Here is a 22,258-nt window from a genome sequence, read left to right on the forward strand (position 1 = left end):
CGGCATAATAAACAAAAACAAAGTTAAAATAACATCTTATCACCAAATGAAAACACTGAACATTTTGGAATATATTCTTACAGACTGCACACGTAATTTTTTTTTCTATGAAGAATTCAGTCTTGGCCGGGCGCAGTGGCTCACGCCTGTAATCCTAGCTCTCTGGGAGGCCGAGAGTTCAGGAGTTCGAAACCAGCCTGAGCAAGAGCGAGACCCCGTCTCTACTATAAATGGAAAGAAATTAATTGGCCAACTAAAAATATATACAAAAAATTAGCCGGGCATGGTGGCGCATGCCTGTAGTCCCAGCTACTCGGGAGGCTGAGGCAGGAGGATCACTTGAGCCCAGGAGTTTGAGGTTGCTGTGAGCTAGGCTGACGCCATGGCACTCACTCTAGCCTGGACAACAAAGCGAGGCTCTGTCTCAAAAAAAAAAAAAAAAAGAAGAATTCAGTCTCACAAACAATCTCTTATCAAATATTTGACTACAGCACTATCTATATGGATGTACTGTTGGACACTGATTGTTCCTAATTTTTTCCCAATATAAAGAGATGAATAGCATCATAAGTACGGCCTGTGAATTTATCCTACTATTTCCTTAAGAAATTCTTAAGAGTGGAATTTCAATAAAGCTTGATAGTTACTGCCAACTGCAAATCCCATTATTAACAGTCTCTTTTACATGTACTGACACCTTGAATCCCCACACTGAGAGTGGGGTACTATGTCCCCAAGTTAACAGATGAGAAAACTGAGGCTCAAGACCACACAGCTGGAAAGCCACAGAGACAGGCTTCAAACACAGAGCCCGGGTCCTTACTCACACTAATTGTGGCTTCTCAGAGGCAACAATTCATTTAAAAAAGGATTCCGTGCCACCCCCACCAAGCCGGGGAAGGTTGTAAGTCAGATCAGGGTAGCTCGCTGTTACACAACGGCCACCAATAAGACAATGACAACCTTCTCAATCTCATAGCAGGTCAGACTGCAGCACTTACGTGCAAGGCACCGTTGTAAAGGCCTCACGCGTATTTCTTTAATCCTCAAAACAAACTCTGCTGGGTACTATTAATGATACCCATATCTGAGGGAGGGACAAACCTTATAAGGCACAGAGAGGGTTGGCATGTTGCCAGGAGTCACCAGCTAGTAAGTATGACATCAGCTTCAAACCCAGACAGTCTGGCTCCAAGCATATCTTTTAGCCACTGAGCTACTACCCTACCTTGATGTTGGACCCAAGCCTCCAGCCTCCGGTCATCATTCCCATCTCTCTCTGCATCTTCCCACCTCACTGCACAGCCCTGGCTCGTTTCTGACCATCACTTCCCTATTCCTCCTCCCCAGCTCAGCCTGCTGCTCCCTTACCCACCAACTCAGCCCCCCAGCTGGGTCCCCACTTTCCCTTTATTCTTCCCACTTTGCCCTCAGCCCTAAGTCAAATCATGCAAAGCCAGAAAAGATAAAACTGGAAAGAATTAAATTAAAAACTCAGCTCATAACCACACCTTACTTTATGTGTAGCCACATGTTCCTTCTTTTAAAGCTACAGACATACCTGAGAGCAGAGCCTGTGTTTATAACCTTCTAGTTTAACCAACTGATTCAAGGGCTTTCTAGTAGTCACGCCATGCCAGTTTCTTATTACTATTACAGTATCTTCTCATCATTTATCACACCAGAATATTCGTTTTCCCCAGGTAACAATTTAATAGATTTGCAGTATTTTATGCACAACCTTAAGACTCAGGCTATGATTTAAATAAAGTTTTGTGCATACTTATTAACATAATAACGATTCAGAATATTCTTTGACAATCTAATTGAAACCTCATTAATTTAGAAAATGTAATTATTTGGATAAGGTGTGGCTAAAATTCAAATTTTTAACAACCTACCTGTATTTTTAAATGAAGGTGAACTAAGAAGAGAAAAATTGTAATACTAAGCACTTAATTATTATTAAGTATAATGTATAGTCTAACCAATGTTATATAAGTCACCATCATCATCATCATGGACATTTTAGTCAAAACCCCTAGAGCTGAACTGAGTTTTATTTTAACTTTTCTTTTAAATAATTTTTAGGTCAAAGTTTCCATAACTCAGTATTGCATTTTCCCAGTTTATATAAATTAGCAGCATTTTGCTACAGGTAAATGATAGTATCTTGTCTTGCTTTTCTTGTTCTCCTGAGAAACACTTATACACTGAGAAAGAAATGAGAACAAGTGACACCGTTCACACCATTTCAGTTGACACCATGCCCACAAATGTGAGAAATGCAAAGTCTAGTAGCCAGGTACCTGCACTCCAGTTTTAGCTCAAAGATTTCTCATCTGAGGCAAGAACTGAAACCCTGAGGGCACTGGAGCAGACAGTGCAGAGCAATTACTTCACATCCGAGTCTCAAGGGTTACTGTAAATGCAGGTAAGGCTATTTTCTCGTGGGAGGGTCTATGAATTAAAGCAGCTAATACTTAACAAAAACAGCCAGAAATGTTAAGTGTTCGATAAATATCAGTCCTCTACACCCAGAATCCTGTTTTCCAAATGAGATCTGCTTTTATAAGGTTATAAATGAGAATACACAGCCATATGCTTCAAGCTAAAAAAGTGTGGTATGTTAGCAATTACACAGAAAAACCAGTATGCTAGAAGCATACTTAGCTTTACATTTTTTAACATTTTAATTTAACTTCCAAATAAAATTGGGGGGGGGGGGTAACAAAAGAAATACATGCTCATTATAACCAAAGGGGGAAAAAAAATCAAACTGTAGAAAGTAGGGGCAGATTCAGGACTTGCCCATATGGTGCTTCTGTCAGGGAGGACACAGCAGCAGCTGGGCCTGGCAGCACCGTGGGCGGTGACATAAAGCAAAATGCTCAAGTCCCTTTACTCCTACTGGTCTCCACCCCAGCGGCCAAAAGAGACAACTTTCTAGGGCCTCAACGTCCATGATTACCTTAAAAGCTAAATACTTAATTGACTATAATAAGAAGTATGCTAAAGTCTCCCAATCAGATTTCTATCTCATAGCAGAAATAACATGTGCTGAGCGCTGCCAAATATATCCAAAACTGACATTCCTCTAAAATAGCTACAAGAAAAATACTCCACCAGTGCATATGTACTATTCTGCACAGTGCCTGGAACACAGTACATGTTCAGTATTAGTTCTATTGGAAAAAAAGAAAGAAAAATACTCCAAAAGCTCGAAGTTTAGAAAACATATTCTAATAGCCTAAATCACGTTCAAGTACTAGAAGTCTTTATTTTGGGAACCAAAAGCAAGCTTAAAAAAAAAAAAAAACACTCTACAAAAGTACCACTAAAGAATAATCCAGAAATCTATATCAAATGTGTACAGAGGGCTTTTACTATACAGCAATATTAAAAAATAAATGCACAAACCATACAAATTGGAATAAAGTGACTGATGTGACAATGTTTAAAGTTGTCCCTAAACAGACTTATATGAGTTTGACCACACAAATGATTACAGTGGGACAAAAAAACTGATAGGGATCACTGAAAAAACAATAATATAAAAGACTGGTGGTTTAATGTCATATGACTAACACCTATAATCACCACCTACTGAATCAAAATCCCTAACGTGGACCAAAAAATGCCCCCAACCCAAACTTTCTAGAGACAGATTTTCTCTTCACCAGTTTTCCATTCCCCTGACTTCCCATCCATCCTCACTTTTCTTCTTTTAGTCAACATTACAGGCGTTCAGGTCTCCTGGAACATCTCTTTCCTCCTCCAGTTTCCCCTTTTATCCTCAACTCAAAAGGGGAGATAGAAAGAAAATGTAAAAGAAAGAAAATGTGTGCATTTAAGTGACAGGCCTTAAACCCAGCAAGAGACCAGGTTACCTGACAGCTGTGCGCCCATACACCCTATTCCACACGCCACAAATACTAATATATTTCTGAACTTGGCAAGGACAATACCCAGACACAGCTCTGAACCGGGTTTTGTTTTTTGTCGTGTTTTTGTCTGGGTTTTAGACTCATTTTTTAAACCTAGAATTTTGGTTTCCGACAAGGAGCAACATAACTTTGATGGACCCTTAGTGTGGGATGAGAAATCTAAGTTTGCCCAAGTAGACAATTAGGGATAACCTTCCTCTCTTAACTATGACCTGAATGTGCTGAATTAATGAAACCCCTTCTCCTAGCTACCTAAATACGCTTTCGAATTAAAATGAAGCCTGAATTTACAACCCAGGTTAAATGGATTAAAAGATTAAGAAATAGAGAGCAAGTGCTTTCTCCATCTCACTCTCACATTTCAACCTCAAATTACCCCAGCCCTGTAATGACTAGAGTAGTCACTTGCAAGGCGCCTAATTACCCACGAATTATACCAACCGTAACCAATGTCAGGATCACAGATCAGATTTTCCCAAAACATAAATCTGCTAATTAAGTTACATGAAAGTCAAACGAACAGGCAATTTGGATGCAACATTTATCCACCTGAATGTAGACTTATTTCAATTCACAAGGACAGCAGCTATTTCTTACGGACATAGCACTATTATGCACTTGGATAACCATAGCTAAAATATATGGAAGGAGAAAGAGATCCATCTTCCTGATTCAAGCATTTCCAGGAAATAACAAAAGGGCTCTCCCGCCAAACCAGTGAAAGGCCCACAGGGATCAGTGTGAGCCTGTGAGTCAACCCACGCACATTCACTTGCTAAGTTAAAGTGGTAATGAAACAACAAGTCTGAGATAGTCACACACACGCAGACACCCCACAGCACACACAGCCTGGCAGCAGTTTCAGCAGCTGTATTTTTCTGAATTCTAATCAAAGGAATATGGTTTGATTTCATGGTTTTACCTGTTTACCTATTTGCTCATTAAGCTTCACAGTCTTAAATCAGTGGTCCCCAACCTTTTCGGCACCAGGGACTGGTTTCATAGAAGACAACTTTTCCACGGACAGGGATGGGGAGAGCTCAGGCAGTGATGGGAGCAATGGGGAGCAGCTGCAAATACAGATGAAGCTTCCCAAGGCTCACTCACCTGCCGCTCACCTCCTGCTGTGCACTCCCCTTCCTAAGTTTCATGGGGAAGGGGAGGCAGAGCTCAGGCGGTGGCCCCGCTGCTAGCAGGCCAGGGACCAGTACCAGGCCACACCCTGGTACTGGGTGTGGGGGAATTGGAGACCACAGTGTTAAGTCTTCCCACTTACTTCCCACAAGGAAAAAAAAAATCACTAATGAAAAAATACTTGTCCCCAGAGCTCACAATTTTGTTTAAGTGAAGAACTTTCCTTGGAATTGCCCCTACAGATACCAAAGAAATAAATGAGAAATAAAATCCATTTGCCCAAAAGGCTAGGTTCAGTGAGTTGGTAAGAACTCCACGGGCCTGACAGCTGCAGCTGAGCAGCCCGTGCCTCGCTCAGAAGCGAAACCTCACAATCTGTCACTGAACACAGCCCAACACCAAGAAGTTATTTCCCAGGAGCCCTGGAGTTGGGGAGGGCAGGGAAAGAAAGCACAGGGACACTCACAGGGGCTCACAAGTGAGCCTCACTGGTCACTCACCACACGTTAGGGGTTAACCGGTGCTCCTTCCACCCCCCAAATAGTATGCTGAAGTACTAACCCCCAGTCCCTCAGAATGTTGGCTTGACTTGCAAACGGGATAACTGCAGATGTCATTAGCCAAGAGGTGGCCTTGCTGGAGTAGGGTGGGCCCCTACCCCAGTCCTACTGGTGTCCCTCTAAGAAGACAGCCATGCGAAGACATGGAGACACACAGGGAGAGCACGGGTGACAGCAAGCCAGCAGAAACCGGGAAGAGCGAGGAAGGACTCCTCCACAGGTCTCAGAGGCAGCACAGCCCTGCTGCCCCCTGGATCTAGGGCTCCTGCTAGCCTCCCGACTGGGACAGAAAGAAATTCTGCTTGTTCTAAGCCCCAGTTTGTGGTACTTTGCTGTGGCAGCCCTAGGAAACTCACACACCACACGTGAACTCGGGCTGCTTCCTCCTGCCCTGCTCCCTACAGCCCCCTCAGCGGGCAGACGCTCCTCCAGCCACTAAAGACCTGCAGGGAATTCCCCAGCTGTGTGGCTGGGTGAGGGGGCCCCTCTCCCCCATAAGTGACACATGACAGGCTCAGCTTTCCCAGGCCCCATCCCAATTTTATTCCTTCTCTGCAGCTCCCAGCTGCCTCCTCTGGGCCCCGCCCTGCCCCTGGGCACGATCCCTGCTCCTCCCACACGCATATCCCAGATCTGCCAAGCGGGGTGGGGGGACCTGGAAGTCCCCTTCAGCGTGGGTGGCGCCTGTGCTGCTTCCGCCCACCCTAGTTCTCACAGAATTTTTAGAACACTGGTTAAAGTTTTTACTTAATCTCCTTCCTCTTGCCCCAACAACCCCTTATTCTCACATGTGCATGTGCTCGCGCTCTCTCTCTCTCTCACACACACACACACATACACATACACACACACACACACACACACACACGTGCGCGCGCACAACTCCATAGGGGGCTGGGCCAGCAGAAAGACCTGCATACACACACCCTGTCCTGTGAGTGGCCTCTCCCATCCAACAACTGAGACTTTCTGTTCCTGGGCCAAGGTTTTCTGCCAAACTCACTTCCCTTATAAAATGAATGAATTCTCCTTGAGAAAGTTCCTCAGTTCTCCCCTGAAGCTGACCTGCGCTGGCCGGACCCACCTGTTCTCTGGGCGTGCTAGGCCCTGCCGATAGGGGGACGCCGGCACTCAACCTGGAGGCCCACCCACCCTCACGACTGTGACAGAACTCCTTTGGAAAACGTGGGTCGGCTGGCTGAAACGCGGTCCCCTATGAAGGGAATACGTATGTATTCTAGGTCTGCAAAATTCTTGGGCCAATGACAGTGAGCCAGGTTGAAAAACAACCTCCCGTCTCCGAACTTCCACCCACTGTTTTATCTACAAGACCATTTCTGCCTCTCATCACTTAATCGTCAACGAAATGTCTGTTTTGAAACGTGGTTCCTTAGACACCTTAGCCTGGACGAATGGTTCTCACTCAAATCCCCAGCACTCAAACTCCAGCAAGCCTCAGAATGACCTGGAGGGCTTGTCAGAACGGCTCCCTGGGCCCCTCCCCTAGAACTTCTGACTCACAGCAGGGCTGGGGTGGGGTCCGAGAACCTGCCTGTCTAACAAGTTCCCAGGCAATGCTGATTTTGCAGGTCCCAAGCATGGTCCTGCAAAGCACTGCCCCAGACTGCTCATTCCTCCCTCGCTCGGGTGGCTCCCTCAGCGAAGCACACACTGCTGCTGGCCTTCCCACCATCCGTCCTCCTGGCTGCGATCAGTGACCATGACTCCCTTGTGACCAAACCCTGCTGGGCAAAGCTAATCACGTGGTTCAACCACTCACTCTGTAGGCCGGTGAGTGGTTCAAGGTGAGTACAGAGCCCTGTCTGACCTGTGGGATGAAAGGAAAGGCACGCTGAGGGTGCTTCAGAGAAAGAGGCCTTTTGGGTTCTTACGGCCTGCCTTTGGATGTGCAGGTGGGAGGTCGCCAGGCCGCGACGCCTGCAGCCCTCCTGCAAGTGTGAGAGGAGCTGGCCGGCACACACAGCCCAGAGAACAGACAGGTAGAAAGAACCAGGCTCCCGGCGCTGACGGGAACCTGCTGAGTAAACCGACCCAGAACCACCCTGCCTCCGGGCTTCTTGTCAGGTGACATAATGCGTTATTTATTGTTTGAGCCAGTTGAGTCAGGGTTTTCTGTTACTTGCTGCTGAAAATAATCCCAAAGCAAAGTAAACTAACAGGATAGCTCAAAAGGCAACCTCTGAGCATGCATTACAATGGCATGTGTTCCACAAAGGAAACCCAAAATTCCACATTTAAATATTCCAGATTATTCCAAAAGCTATGTAGCTGAATATCCAGTGATGATCAGCACATAGATACAGTGCAAAACTAAAGAAATTATCTAGCACAAAGTAAAATATTACAGAAGATCCAACTCTGGGTCTATCTTATAAGAGCCAAGCTCATTTTTTCCAGTGCTTTAGCTAGGAACCATATACTAGGGCCTAACAAAGAAAACAATCGCCTCCATACACTGACCTTAGCCTTAGTCTCTTCTGTAGAGAGCATACTATCAGTGTATCTGATTGGGAAAATGGTTTTCCAACCAAGTTCACTGCAGATTCAACACCAGAGTAGTCAAGTACAAACACGGAGAGGGGACACCTAGGATCATGTGTGTGTTCTGTCACTTCACAGCTCTGTAACTTCAAATAGTTCTACCCTGCTGAACTTTTCTCCTCGTCTATAAAATGGGAAAACTGCCACACATCCACCTGGTTATTTAAGGATAAAGCATGTGAAAGTACTTTGTAAACTATAAGGTATAATATGAGGGCAATTACTTTAATTTAATTCTTATGGATTAAGTGGATTAACATGGCCTGATTTAAAGAGGTAAGAATGAATCATGATCCCAGTACAATCACTTCACCAAAAAGTCACACTGTATACATCTGTAATAACTATCAACTGGAACGCTGTTTGGATTGTAATTCCAACTGAACTTCACCTACTGTGAATAATTTAGTGGCAGCTAAAAGAACCAACATCCACAAGGTAGTGCAACCCTAAAAGTCAATGTTGCACAATGCATGATATCAATATGAATAATTTACTATGTACATTTTCACAATGGTCCACTTGGCAGGCCATACACAGTGACTCTGTTTTTACTGAAGCTATTTTCTAGGATCTACCTTCAAATGCAGCCGTGAGTGTCTGGATACTTCACAATGGGCAAGCCATCTTTCCTATGGGAGTAGTTTAGTTTTAGTGCAATGGCCACATGTCTTTCAGAGCCACGTTTTTTCAATGAAATACTTGAACTGGGTAAAAACAACAGGCATTGGAGGGAGGGAAAAAACAGATACAGCACTAGACTGTGACTCTGGGATGTATATGTATTAGAGAAAATGATGCCATGAATTAAATATGGCCATCTTCCTGGAACATAAATTTTACTAGAAGATCTTTAAAGAATAATAAAAAGGAATAATCAGTGAATAATTTTAAAACAATTAAAAATTCTCAGCTGGGAGCTATGGCTCACACATATCAGCATTTTGGGAGGCCAAGCCGGGTGGATCATTTGGGGCCAGGAGTCTGAGACTAGCCTGAGCAACATAGTGAGACCCCTGCATTTACAAAAAATTTTTTAAGAAATTAGCTGGGCATGGTGGCATACACCTGTAGTCCCAGATACTCAGGAGGCTGAGGCAGAAAAATGCCTTGAGCCCAAGAGTTTGAGGTTGCAGTGAGCTATAATGACACCATTTGCACTCTAGCCTGGGCAACAGGGCAAGACCCCATCTCAAAAAAAATTCAAATTTTGAATTTTTTTTTAATTGCAAAGACTTTTCATGCTTATAGCATCTACATCCCCACTATTTTGGGGTAAAACATAGAGAAAGACTACAATAAGCAAACAAGACTTTTTTCTTATGTCATTTATAAACTGGTTACAAAGGCAACACCGAAAACATTAATTGAGCACCACAGCATCTGTGAAATACTGTCTGGACTACCACAGTAATTATTTGTAATGTAACAACATTCTTTTGTTGAACTGATTGGGGAGAAAAAAAATCACTATTACTCCAGAGTCATAATTCATATGTGGAAGATTCTAAAAACAAACTAATAATTTGATGACAATTCATTTAAAATAAGTAACAAGCTCCCAGGAGACCCCATTATCTTGATATTGGTGTTCCTAGACAGAGAACGCTGTCTTGGGAAATTATGTCTTCTTTGAACCTGGAAATCCCAGGCTCTGCTACCTTCTTAGGCAATAAGCAGCTTAGTGTCACAATATATCCAGAACACTTTACAGAACTAATCAGTACTGCTGATGTCAGGATACATCCAAAAAAGTACCTTCATTTCTCATCAATCCACCATGACAAGACCAGGAAAGATCAGTCCAAAACACAATGCCCGCTGCATAAAAACCACCTAAATGTCAGCTCCTCCGTAACTATCTAGCTATAAGCTCTCCTGAAGAAATATAAGATGGGTCATAACACGAGTTGGCAAACAAACACCCACGTCTTTTCTCTTGCTTACACATGGGTACCTTCGATCTTGCCTGAAATAAGCTTCTCACAAGTCTTTTAATGCATATGTTGTAATTTCCACAGGTACACGGTCTTCCTGGGTTGTTGAATCTGTCTAGCTCTTTCTTCAGAAGGCACATCTGACTGAATGGATTCCATGACATTATGTTACTGTTAAATATTATGCAGCAATAAATAATTAGTCAAACCACGGAGTGGCACAGGGAATGAAGCAAGCTGAGACTCACGCTTGTAGTGCTGAGTTACAACCACCTCTCCCAAAGGCAATCTCCAGTCTAAAGGAAGGAACTCTAAGGTTCTAGAACTAGGTCACTACATTTACATATGATAACCAACCTCTCCAGACTTTAACTCCACTTTTTTGTTTCAGGAATGTTAACATTAATGAAATGTTTTGCCTATTTTTATTCTACAGTAACCTTTCGAAATTCTTAAAAGAATTTAAAAAATTCTTCGATATAAAATTATCAAAGGTTCAAATATTCTTTTCAATATAAAAATACAAATAAACACAAACCTAATCACCCCAGTGCCTGTAATATATCCTATTGTCCTATTTTTCTAATTTATTTCAATTAAAGGCTAAATAATTATATTAAAAATTATCAAAAGCTTTGTTAAAAATTTCACAGCCTAAAGAAACAAAAAGGTTTTTGTAGCTTGAAGACAATTTTAATATATACCAAGAACCCTGTTTAAAAGCCTATATTGGGCCGGGCGCGGTGGCTCACGCCTATAATCCTAGCTCTCTGGGAGGCCGAGGCAGGCGGATTGCTCAAGGTCAGGAGTTTGAAACCAGCCTGAGCAAGAGCGAGACCCCGTCTCTACTATAAATAGAAAGAAATTAATTGGCCAACTGATATATATAGAAAAAATTAGCTGGGCATGGTGGCGCATGCCTGTAGTCCCAGCTACTCGGGAGGCTGAGGCAGAAGGATTGCTTGAGCCCAGGAGTTTGAGGTTGCTGTGAGCTAGGCTGACGCCATGGCACTCACTCTAGCCTGGGCAACAAAGTGAGACTCTGTCTCAAAAAAGAAAAAAAAAAAAAAAGCCTATATTGGCTGGGTACGGTGGCTCACACCTATAATCCCAACACTTTGGGAGGCCGAGGCAGGAGAATCAGGCTTGAGGCCAGGAGTTCCCGACCATCCTGAACAACATAGCAAGACCTCATCTCTACAAAATAATAGAAAAGTTAGCCGGGCATGGAGGGGGACACCTGTAGTCCCAGCTACTTGGGAGGCTGAGGCAGGAAGATGGTTTGAGCCCAGGAGTTTGAGGTTGTAATGAGATATGATGACATGACACCACTGCACTTTAGCATAGGCAGCAGAACGAGACTCTGTCTCAAAAAAAAATACATAAAAAACCAACAGAGGCCGGGCGCGGTGGCTCAAGCCTGTAATCCTAGCACTCTGGGAGGCCGAGACGGGCAGATTGCTCGAGGTCAGGAGTTCGAAACCAGCCTGAGCAAGAGCAAGACCTCATCTCTACTATAAACAGAAAGAAATTAATTGGCCAACTAATATATATATAAAAAATTAGCCGGGCGTGGTGGCTCGTGCCTGTAGTCCCAGCTACTCGGGAGGCTGAGGCAGCAGGATTGCTTGAGCCCAGGAGTTTGAGGTTGCTGTGAGCCAGGCTGACGCCACGGCACTCACTCTAGCCTGTGCAACAAAGCGAGACTCTGTCTCAAAAAAAAAAAAAAAATACCAACAGAACAGGCAAGATCACCTAGGGAGATGACAGAGTGGGAAGAGAAGAGGGTCTACAATGGAACCCTGCAGATGCTTCAGATAAAGCGGGAGATCCTATCAACAGGGAAGAAACTTCCATTTCTAAAGGAGACCAAAGTGAAAGGTAGTTCCATTCCCAGTGGAGACTCAGAGATCCTTCACTGCCACAAAGAAGTTTCCCTAAAGATTAAGTCGTCTTTCTCTGCAATTACATCGTTTAGTATGTTGCTGAAAGGTCACCAAGATTCTCCTCCTGTTCTGATTCTTGGAATCTGCCTTAAACTGACATTAAACTACTTCAGGAGAACACATTTTGCTGCTGTTATTAATCAGCTAAAAAGTACATTTAAAAAAAAACAAACAACAAAGAAGACCTTCCACAGACATTGTACCTAGCCAGTCAGTATTTATGATTTTTATAACCATTTTTAAAAGCTGAAATAATATGTTATTTGTACTTTACCAATGCTTAAACTTTTCATATCCTAACAAATATAACCCTCCAAAAAAAAGTTTATCAGAGAGAGATATACACAGAGAGCCAGGGATAAGCTTCCCACAGAGTATTCACTTCTGGTAAGAGCTGAAGCCAGCTCTCATCACTGAATCCCCACAGCAATTTTACTCTCTTAGCAAAAAGGACTAGGTTACTGCTGACATTTGAGAACTCCCTAGAGACAAATGGGGGCAAAGAGGAAAGAGGGAAGAAAGTTCTTCAAATATTGCTTTTCTGGCTTTCAACCAAATACAATTACATAGTATCCGCAGAAGATGAAGGCAAGACAACATAAACAAGATCTTCAATGAGGCCAATTACCCTGAAAGCTTTCCCAGACACTGAGGTAACAGGCAAGCTGTCCCCCCCCCCCACCGCTGCTCCACCCTGGGCATCGGGAGGGTGAAACGCAGAGACTCCTTCACTCTCTAGATCCTCTCCAGTGATAGATTTCAGTGCCACATACACTTCTGAGGGGACATACAGAGACTCTGTTTTACAGCCAGATTTGTTTCTGGAGTCCCAAGTTAGCGGTGAGTCCTCCACATGCATCCCACCCATCTGTATTGGTGGAGCTTACCACCACCTAATGATTTGCCTCCAGAGAGAATAATACGGAAAAAGAGGTGAAAAAAAGAGCAACTTTATAGTGGAGAAACCTGACACACACACAGCCAGGGATCAAGGTCAACAGCAAAGTGATAAGTCACGCTGATAGCATGTATATACCCCTGATGTGATGTGATGACAATTTATCTATGTGGTCTTCCTCCCCAAAACCGCAACCCCAATCTAACCATGAGAAAAATACCAGGCAAATCCAAATTGAAGGATATTTTACAAAATACCTGACCGGTACACGCCTCAAAACTGTCAACATCACAGAAAACAAGGAAAGACTGAAACTGTCAAAACCAAGAGGAGCCTAAGGAGACATGACCACTAAAAGTAATATGGTTTCATGGGGGGGATCCTGGGCAGAACCCTGGGGAGTGCATGTTCAGGTTAAAAAGTATAAGATCCTATCAACTTTGGGGTTTTGATAAAAACACAGCTAATATTGGATTTTAAACCAAAGTATAAATATCCAGGAGCCCATACTGATATAAATAAATGACTGAATAAATAAGTAAGGATAGACAAATCTCCCATACAGAATTCCAAATAATTTGTGTAAGTGAAGCTCAACTTCACTTAACGACTTGTTTGCCGAAAGGACATGGGGGGAAAGTAGTGAAATCTGAATAAAGTGTAGAGTTCAGTTCATAGTAAAGGACCCAGGTTGGTTTCCCAGTGGTGACAACTGTGCCATAGTAACATAAGACATTAACATGAGAGTAAGCAGGGTGAGGGACACACAAGAACTCTCTGTACCATCCTTGTAACTTTTCTGTAAATCTAAATCTATTCTAAAGCAAAAGGTTTATTTTTAAAGTAGCACGACATTAGATGGGTTTGGGAGAAATTAAAAAATTAAGAAAAAATTCCCAATTATGCAATAGAAGACAAATGAATAGTAAGTACTTACGTGACTTATCTACCAATCACAGAACATTATGTTTAGAGATCATTCTTAGAGAGAACTCCAGAATCTGCATTTTCAGAAAATGGACACAAAGATTTTCTAGTAGCATCCCACCCACATCATAACTTTTCTTTCCATAAAAAGAACGGATCTCAACAAAAAAAGCCAAAGGAAACAAAGAGGCATGGAAGTCAGGTTAAAAAAACAACACACAAAAACTATGGATAAAATAACAGCAAAATACTGGAATACTCAGTATCAAAAAGGTAATACATATAAATCAGGGTTGATAAACTGCGAACTTTGATCTATGGAGGAGTTTTCAAATCACTTGAGGTAGGGATGGGAAGCTGGAGACTGACTGAAAGCTAAAGCATAAGGCACTTCTTCTGGGGGGTACAGAATGTTCTAAAATTGACTGTGGCAATGGTTGCACAACTCTGTGAATATACTAAAAACCAAGTGTGTGCTTTAAAATGAGTAAACTGTATGATATGTGAATGATATCTCAATAAAAATATTATCAATACCTAAATCCAGTAGGCAGCAACGGGCATTTGTTTTAATGAAATAAAATGTAACAGAAAATAGAAAGCACTGCAGTCAAATAAGGGAGAGTACTATTTTGTGAAACTTAAATTCATTTTTTCATAAATATATAGATTATATACACGTACATATATTCATACACACATACATATGCCTATAAGTACATGGTCATGATGTAAAATTTCTTACATAAGTCACCATCAGAAAGTTTGAAAGCCACTGCTTGAAATCAACACAATTCTCCCTCACCTCTCCTGATAATCTGACACTTTGTCAAAAGATCAATAAGGATTAAATCTACCAATACCTTTAAGTTAGATAGAAAATTGGCAAAAAGAAAGAAACTGGTTATGATTCAAAAGAATGGAGAGAAAGGCATCTACAGAAGAAAGCAAACACCAAGGCACGTGCAACCAGGCTCTCTATGGGCTGCGCACACCCACGCTGGGACCTGCAGCCCAGGCCTCCCCGCTGCCGCCTGCTTGGACGTGTCTTATCAAGTCTGAGATTCCTAGGAGATAACCAAACACAGTTCCTGATTACCCTCCCACTAAATCCTTTCCTGTCACGCGCATCATCATCTCCTCAGATGCTCGAGCCACTGTCTAGGAGCCCTCCACGCTTTCTCTTTCCCTCTCACACTCCACAACTGCCTCAGTGAATCTGTCCTATCCCAAAAATGTATCTCAAAACTTTCCGTTTCCTTTCATCGCCCTACTGCCACTCTACCCCAACTGCCATCAGCACTGCTCGGCATTTTCTGTTCCCAGACACCCAAAGAGTATGTTTAAGCTATATCACATTTATCCTGCAGAATAGAGCATGTGGGGAAAAAAGGAAAACAAATAAAAATATATCTCATTTAAAATTTTATGAGTTTACCTGTTGTAAAAATGTAAACTCTGCCATATTGTAAATACTGGCATCTCTAATAAAACTCCCAATTCCTTTTAAAACATATTCAATGGAGTCTAAATTCCACTGCGATACCTCTCATATCTATTTTTTAAAACACACAAATGTGTGTTTTGGCTCTCTTTTTTTGAGACAGAGTCTCACTCTGTTGCCCTAGCTAGAGTGCCGTGGCGTCAGCCTAGTGCACAACAACCTCAAATTCCTGAGCTCAAGCAATTCTTCTGCCTCAGCCTCCTAAGTAGATGGGACTACAGGCATGCGCCACCATGCCTGGCTAATTTTTTATATATATACTTTTAGTTGTCCAGCTAATTTCTATTTTTTGTTTGTTTGTTTGTTTAGTATAGAAGGGGTCTCGCTCTTGCTCAGGCTGGTCTTGAACTCCTGAGCTCAAACGATCCACCCGCCTTGGCCTCCTAGAGTACTAGGATTACAGGTGTCAGCCACTGCGCCCGGCCACAAATAGTCTCTTTATTGCTGGATATTTTACATTGTTCCTTCTCCTCTGTGAACCCTTATTTCTACTCCATGTTCCCCAAAGAATTTTAACTTAATATACATTAGTATTCAAAACCTACTGCAACAAAACTACAGATATAAATTGAAATTTCAGGCTTTAAAAAAAATTGCCTATGACCACAGTGTCTAAGTGTTAAAAATGTTTTAATTCTGAATTATCACTACAATTTTTATTAGTACAGTCATCCCTTGATATCCCTTAGGGATTGGTTCCAGGACCCCCCTAGGATACCAAAATCCAAGGATGCTCAAATCTGCAATATAAAATGGTACAGTATTTGCATATAACCTATGCACATCCTTTCATATACTTTAAATCAGGTGTCCTCAAACTACAGCCCTCGGACCACATACCGCCCACCTAGGACATTTATCTGGCCCACTGGGTGTTTTTGCCTCCACTGCCTGTCCTGCTTAGCAGCCGACTCATCCCGGGCCCACAGTGCGCACTCTCCAATGGTCTGAGGGACAGTGAACTAACCCCGTTTAAAAAGTTTGAGGACTCCTGCTTTAAATCATCTCTAGATTACTTAGAATACCTAATACAATGCAAAGGCTATGTAAATAGTTGTTATACTGTATTGTTTAGGGCATAATAACAAGAAAAAAGTCTGTACATGTTTAGTACAGATGCAATTCTTTTCCCCAAATAATTCTGATCCACAGTTGGTTGGATCCTCACGGATACCCAGGGCCAATTGCACACAACTGATCAAAACAACAAATTCAACAAATTTTGACAGGTAATGGAACATAAAGAGCAAAATCTTACTGAAAATGTTTTTCCCCCTAATTGGTTCATGTGAACATTATTTACTGCTAGAATGAGACAGGTTTGGATAGCATCAATTTAATCCTATCTTAATCCTATCTTTCTTGTTCTTTTTTCCAAAATATAAGCACTGAAAAAGCTTGTCCACATGAACAGATGTGAATGGAAGGTTTGCTTTAGCACTGTCCCTATATTCTCTCAACTCCCCCAGTGTTTCATCCAAAGACCAATCACAAAGTAATCTATCATTAAAAATAACTTTTAATAGTCTTATCAGTGGCTGGGCACGGTGGCTCATACCTGTAACCCTAGCTCTCTGGGAGGCCAAGGTGGGCGGATTGCTCGAGGTCAGGAGTTCGAAACAAGCCTGAGAAAGAGCGAGACCCTGCCTCTACTATAAATAGAAAGAAATTAATTGGCCAACTAACATATATATAGAAAAAATTAGCCGGGCATGGTGGCGCATGCCTGTAGTCCCAGCTACTTGGGAGGCTGAGGCAGGAGGATCGCTTGAGCCCAGGAGTTTGAGGTTGCTGTGAGCTAGGCTGATGCCACGGCACTCACTCTAGCCTGGGCAACAGAGTGAGACTCTGTCTCAAAAAAAAAAAAAAAAAATAGTCTATCAGTTGCCAATCTGATTAGGTCCTCCTTCAACTTGAGTGAAAGCAAAGATCTGAAAACCACCAAGGAATTAGTCATCTAGTCACAGTGAATCACTTTTTCCTAACCAACACCAGTACTTCAAATTGTCTCTCTTTGCCCCAGATGAAGTAAATAGCAGGGTTGGGGCTGGGCAACAGATATGGCTCTTTCGTAAAGTGGAGAAGAGAGACTGTGAAAGCAGAGGTGGAAAATGGCCACTTAAAACTCTGATCGAATTTAGGAGAAGATGTGGACCCCAGGGATCCAGAAGCTGCTTGCTTGAAAGTCATCCTTATGCCCAGACACCACTTAGGGAGTCTTCAGGTACCTCCAACGGTCCCAGCTTGACAACTAAGCAAGGCTGTCCCACGACCAGGGTATTCTCTTAAAAATGTAATTAATGTTTTTTTATTTGTTAGCCCCTGCTTAAAATCCTTTAACAACTCACACCACACTCAAAAATAAAACCCCAAACTCCTTCCTGTGGCCTCTGCAGTCCTACCTCATGTCACTATGCTACACACCACACCAGCTTTTTCTACGTTCCCAGACAGCTGCCAGCACCTGCAGCCTCAGTGCCTTTGCACCTGCCATTCCCTCTGTGCAAAGCACACTCCCCAGCGCGCTGTGGGCTACTCCTACATCCTCCAGCTTGCTTAAGCTGGGATGTCACCTCCTAAGAGGAGCTTCACCTGACCACCCCGTCTACCTCACTATTATCTTCCACAGGAATCTACCGTGTTTCCCCAAAAATAAGACAGGGTCTTATATTTATTTTTCCTCAAGAAGACACCCTAGGGCTTATGTTCAGGGGATGTGTTATGTTCTTTTTTTAAGTACAGTACAACAATCTACATTTATTCAAATATAGTGAAGTCGTCTTCTTCTGGAACACCATCATAACTCTCCAAACCCCGAATTCCATCCTGAATTTCTTGCGACTCTACTTCCCTTAGAACCACTGGCCCCAATCTCTCATGTCGAGCAATGGAGCTCTCACTGGGCAGATGAGAAGGGCTGCTCATCTTCTTTACCGCTCCACGATGAAATGCATGGGTTGTGCAGATGCACTGCATAGCCACGCCATCACTAGGTCTTATTTTCGGGGTAGGGCTTATATTGCACAAATGCTTAGAAATCCTGCTAGGGCTTATTTTATGGGTAGGTCTTATTTTCTGGGAAAACACGGTAGTTCTCGAAAGCTCTTAGCACAAGCATCTTTATCATTTACAGTAATGCCTGATTCCCCAAGTACATGCAATCCAAGTCCTGTTCGATGTTTATGTTCAGCACCCAGCATGGTGCCTGTCGCTCCGGAGAAGTTCGTGAACACGAGGGAGGGCAGAAGCACGCCATGGAAGAAGTAAAGTCGGTGTGTGGTGGGGGCAGGGATGTTTCTAACAGCACAATCTTATTTTAAAACAAAGTTGTATTAATCACTAGAGGATACAGGTGTCACAAATGCCAAAGAGAAAGGTGCAGTACAGATAACATTAAATACATAAACATGGACATATACGAAGACTTCAGAGAGCATGCAAAGTAGGCAGGGAAATTTAGCCTGCAGGAATTCGCTCCCACTTCCCCCTTACCTCTGTTCTTCAGAAGGCTCCTCCATATCCTCTTCAGAATCACCCTATTGAAAAAGAACATGGTTTAACGGTTGTTCCAAAGGAACACAAAATCACCAAAATAAACAGTTCTTCAAATTGCCCAGGGGTGATGAATTTGTAATGAATGTTTAATATAGTGACTGGCACAAATATTCTATAAATGTTTATTGGAAAAAGAACACTAGTAATGGCACAAGTACAAAGCCATAAATTACCAAGTGGTCTCTTGGAGATTCACTCTAAGTATTCTACCTGCTTAAAACCTCAACCTGAACATAATCTCAAAACTAGATATCACTTCTCTTCCAGAGCCTATTTTTAATGTTTCAGTTTAATCACACAAGATAAGGTTTAATGATAATTTTAAATTCCCAAATACGAAAAATGTATTCGGTTTAGCTCAGAATGTCCATAATGACTATGTATTTTGAGAATATAAAAATAATAATTTTAAAAAATAACTTTTTTAAACGGCATAAATGTCACACTCAAAAACTCTTCCAAAACCATCTGCCATATTTACCGTGACCACACGTAAAAAGAAAAGCACTTGAAATAGCAACAAAAGGCCAGATCCACTTAAACACTCCACTGGACTTTGCCGGACACACAAGCTCTCGAGGTATTCATTCTGTCTTGAAGTCGGACACCACTGGCTTCAGGGATCCGACCTTCCTGTTACTGCAGCTGCCCTCTGACCCAGGTCCTGCTGGTAGCCCTGCCTCCTTGCCCTCCGCCCCCAGTCCAGACTCCTCTGCCCTAATTCCCCCAGAACGCTAACCTGCGGTTGCAATCGTGAGCCCCAAATCCCTGTCTCCAGCCCCAGCTTCTCGCTCCATCACGCCCAGAGATACTCAATAAACACCTGTCTCCGCAGAGCCAGGCAGGGCTCAAGCCGTTTTGCTCAGCACAGCGCCAAGCCCAGCGAGCAGCACATGGTAGGTACCCCACAACCCTTGCAGGCCGCATTAATGTACGACCCTAGTCCTATTTCCAAAGGCCTCCAGGATATGTAAACTCTGTCTGGCACTTGGCTCCCCAAAAACAAGTATGACCAACACCGGACTTATCAACGCCAGGGTCCCTGCCGAGCGGCTTGTTTTAACTCGCAGAGGATACCGTCTTGCTCCCTGACGCTGAGCAAGCCTCAGGTTCATCCTGCACTGCTCTCCTCCCCTGGGCTCCTACCGCTCATCAGAAACACCGTTTGCACCTGTCCTTCATCAGAAACACTGTTCACACCTGCCCTTGCTCCTCCTCCTCTCTGCCAGCATCTCAGCCCACACCATCAGTAGCCCACGCTACTCAATTACCGCCACAGACAGGGCCTCTGCGTCCAACCCATCCCATGCAGCCCTGCACCCTGCGGTCACCACCTCGTGGTAGAACCAGCACTCAATGTCCTCATTCAATCCCTGCTCAAGAACCTACAGTGGCTCCCTACTGCTAGTCAGATATACTCCGATCTCTTCAACGTAGCGCAGTCCACCATGAGGCTCAGGGCCAGCCCCAGTCACACCTTTGCTCGTGCACATCTCTGAGAGCCTCCCACCTCCCTCCACACAGCGCCTCTTCTCTCAGTTCCTACGCGTCAGCACTTAGATGTTGTCCCAGGGTATTACCAGCCTTATCTCGCCAACACCACCAGACTCGGAAAGGGCAGGGACCCTCCTGTCATTTCCCCACCCCTCGGGGCCCTTGCAATGGTTGTTCTCTTTCAAGGGTCGGCTCAAACACCTTCTCAAAGTGGCCTACTGTGACCTCTTAAATTAAAACTGCAACTCCCATCACATTCACGCCCTTGGAACAGACTCGACAACACAATTTAACATCTACGCACCCCCATGCAGACTGCAAGCTCCACACGGCAGGTGTAATTTTTCTTTTTTTGTGCACCGTAACATCCCCCACACCCAAACACTGCTTGGCCACAGTACATGCTCAAACACTTCTCTGCAGAGCTGAGCACAAGTCAGCTGTTTCCTAAACACAAGTGGACATGACTACCACTGAAAACTTCATTAGGCAACTTTTTCTAAATCAAAACAGAACATGAAATTATTTCCCTCAGACATAGGCATGTTATCACCACAATCCTGCTGTTCTGATCAGATCGTACTGAAACTCGCACAATAATGCAGTGGCTAAAAACTCAGGCTCCGGCTCTAGTGCTAAACACTTCCTAGATTCAAATCCCACCACTGCCACTTTCTCATGACCCTGGGCAAGGAACTTAATTGCTCTGTGCCTCAATTTCCTCATCTAATGTCAGGTTATAGCACCTCATAGTTTTTAATGTACTAATATGAGTTAATACTCATAAGCACTTAAGCAAGACCAGTATTACTCAGCCCATGTTAGTTATTATTTTTCCATGTTGATGGTGGAAGTAGATTAAAACAAAAATAAAGGTCTATGACAAAAAAATACCAGTCAATGATTCACTAGAGCATGATGCTGTTACATAACACAGTACCTGAGATAATAAGAACTTAGGTGATCAGTGTACCATTTCCTGTTTCACTTTCCACCAATTTCCGTTATCTATACCTAAGGGGCGGGCATAAACCAGACAGGATACTTATAGAGGCAGAGACTTTCTTATTCATCCCTGTATTGGCAGGGGCCTCACTGGGCCAGGCCCACAGACCCATGTTTGCTAAATAAACAAACAAGGCCAGTAGAGCACTGATCCTTCCCAGCCCTGCCCAGAACCAACATGATTCCATATCAGGTAACAGCTGTGTCTACTTAGCACCTGTCTCTGGTTCCCAAACCTGCTAACCAGGGGCATCAGGAGTGAGTCTTCTCTTCTCAGACAAGTCTGAATGGATTGAAAGGGCAGATTCTAGACTGCCCTTCTTGCTACCAGAACTGATAAAAATATGTGATTGTCAAACAGTACTAGGAAATCAACACTTAAGGCATTTTTCCTGCCATCTTCAGACTTACTTTCTTTTTTTTTTTTTTGAGACAGAGTCTCACTCTGCTGCCTGGGCTAGAGTGCCATGGCGTCAGCCTAGCTCACAGCAACCTCAATCTCCTGGGCTCAAGCAATCCTTCTGACTTAGCCTCCTGAGTAGCTGGGACTACAGGCATATGCCACCATGCCCGGCTAATTTTTTCTATATATTTTTAGTTGGCCAATTAATTTCTTTCTATTTTTAGTAGAGACAGGGTCTCGATCTTGCTCAGGCTGGTTTCCAACTCCTGACCTTGAGCGATCCTCCTGCCTCTGCCTCCCAGAGTGCTAGGATTACAGGCGTGAGAACCACCGCGCCTGGCCTTCAGACTTACCTTAAAAATAGAGGAACTGGGCAAGATACTAAT

General features: G+C 43.3%; 1 protein-coding gene across 4 annotated transcripts in view; it reads right to left on the reverse strand.

Annotated features, from left to right (window-relative positions):
* TMEM131L (transmembrane 131 like) overlaps positions 1–22,258 on the reverse strand; it is a 161,645-nt gene that overhangs the window by 134,941 nt on the left and 4,446 nt on the right. For all 4 annotated transcript variants that reach the window (XM_020280152.2, XM_076010569.1, XM_012783657.3 and 1 more), the window contains exon 3: positions 18,908–18,951. In XM_020280152.2, the coding sequence (XP_020135741.1) occupies positions 18,908–18,951 (44 nt within the window). The remainder of the gene's footprint in view (positions 1–18,907; positions 18,952–22,258) is intronic.

The sequence above is a fragment of the Microcebus murinus genome, chromosome 15, assembly GCF_040939455.1.
Source record: "Microcebus murinus isolate Inina chromosome 15, M.murinus_Inina_mat1.0, whole genome shotgun sequence".
NCBI classification, from domain to species: domain Eukaryota; kingdom Metazoa; phylum Chordata; class Mammalia; order Primates; family Cheirogaleidae; genus Microcebus; species Microcebus murinus.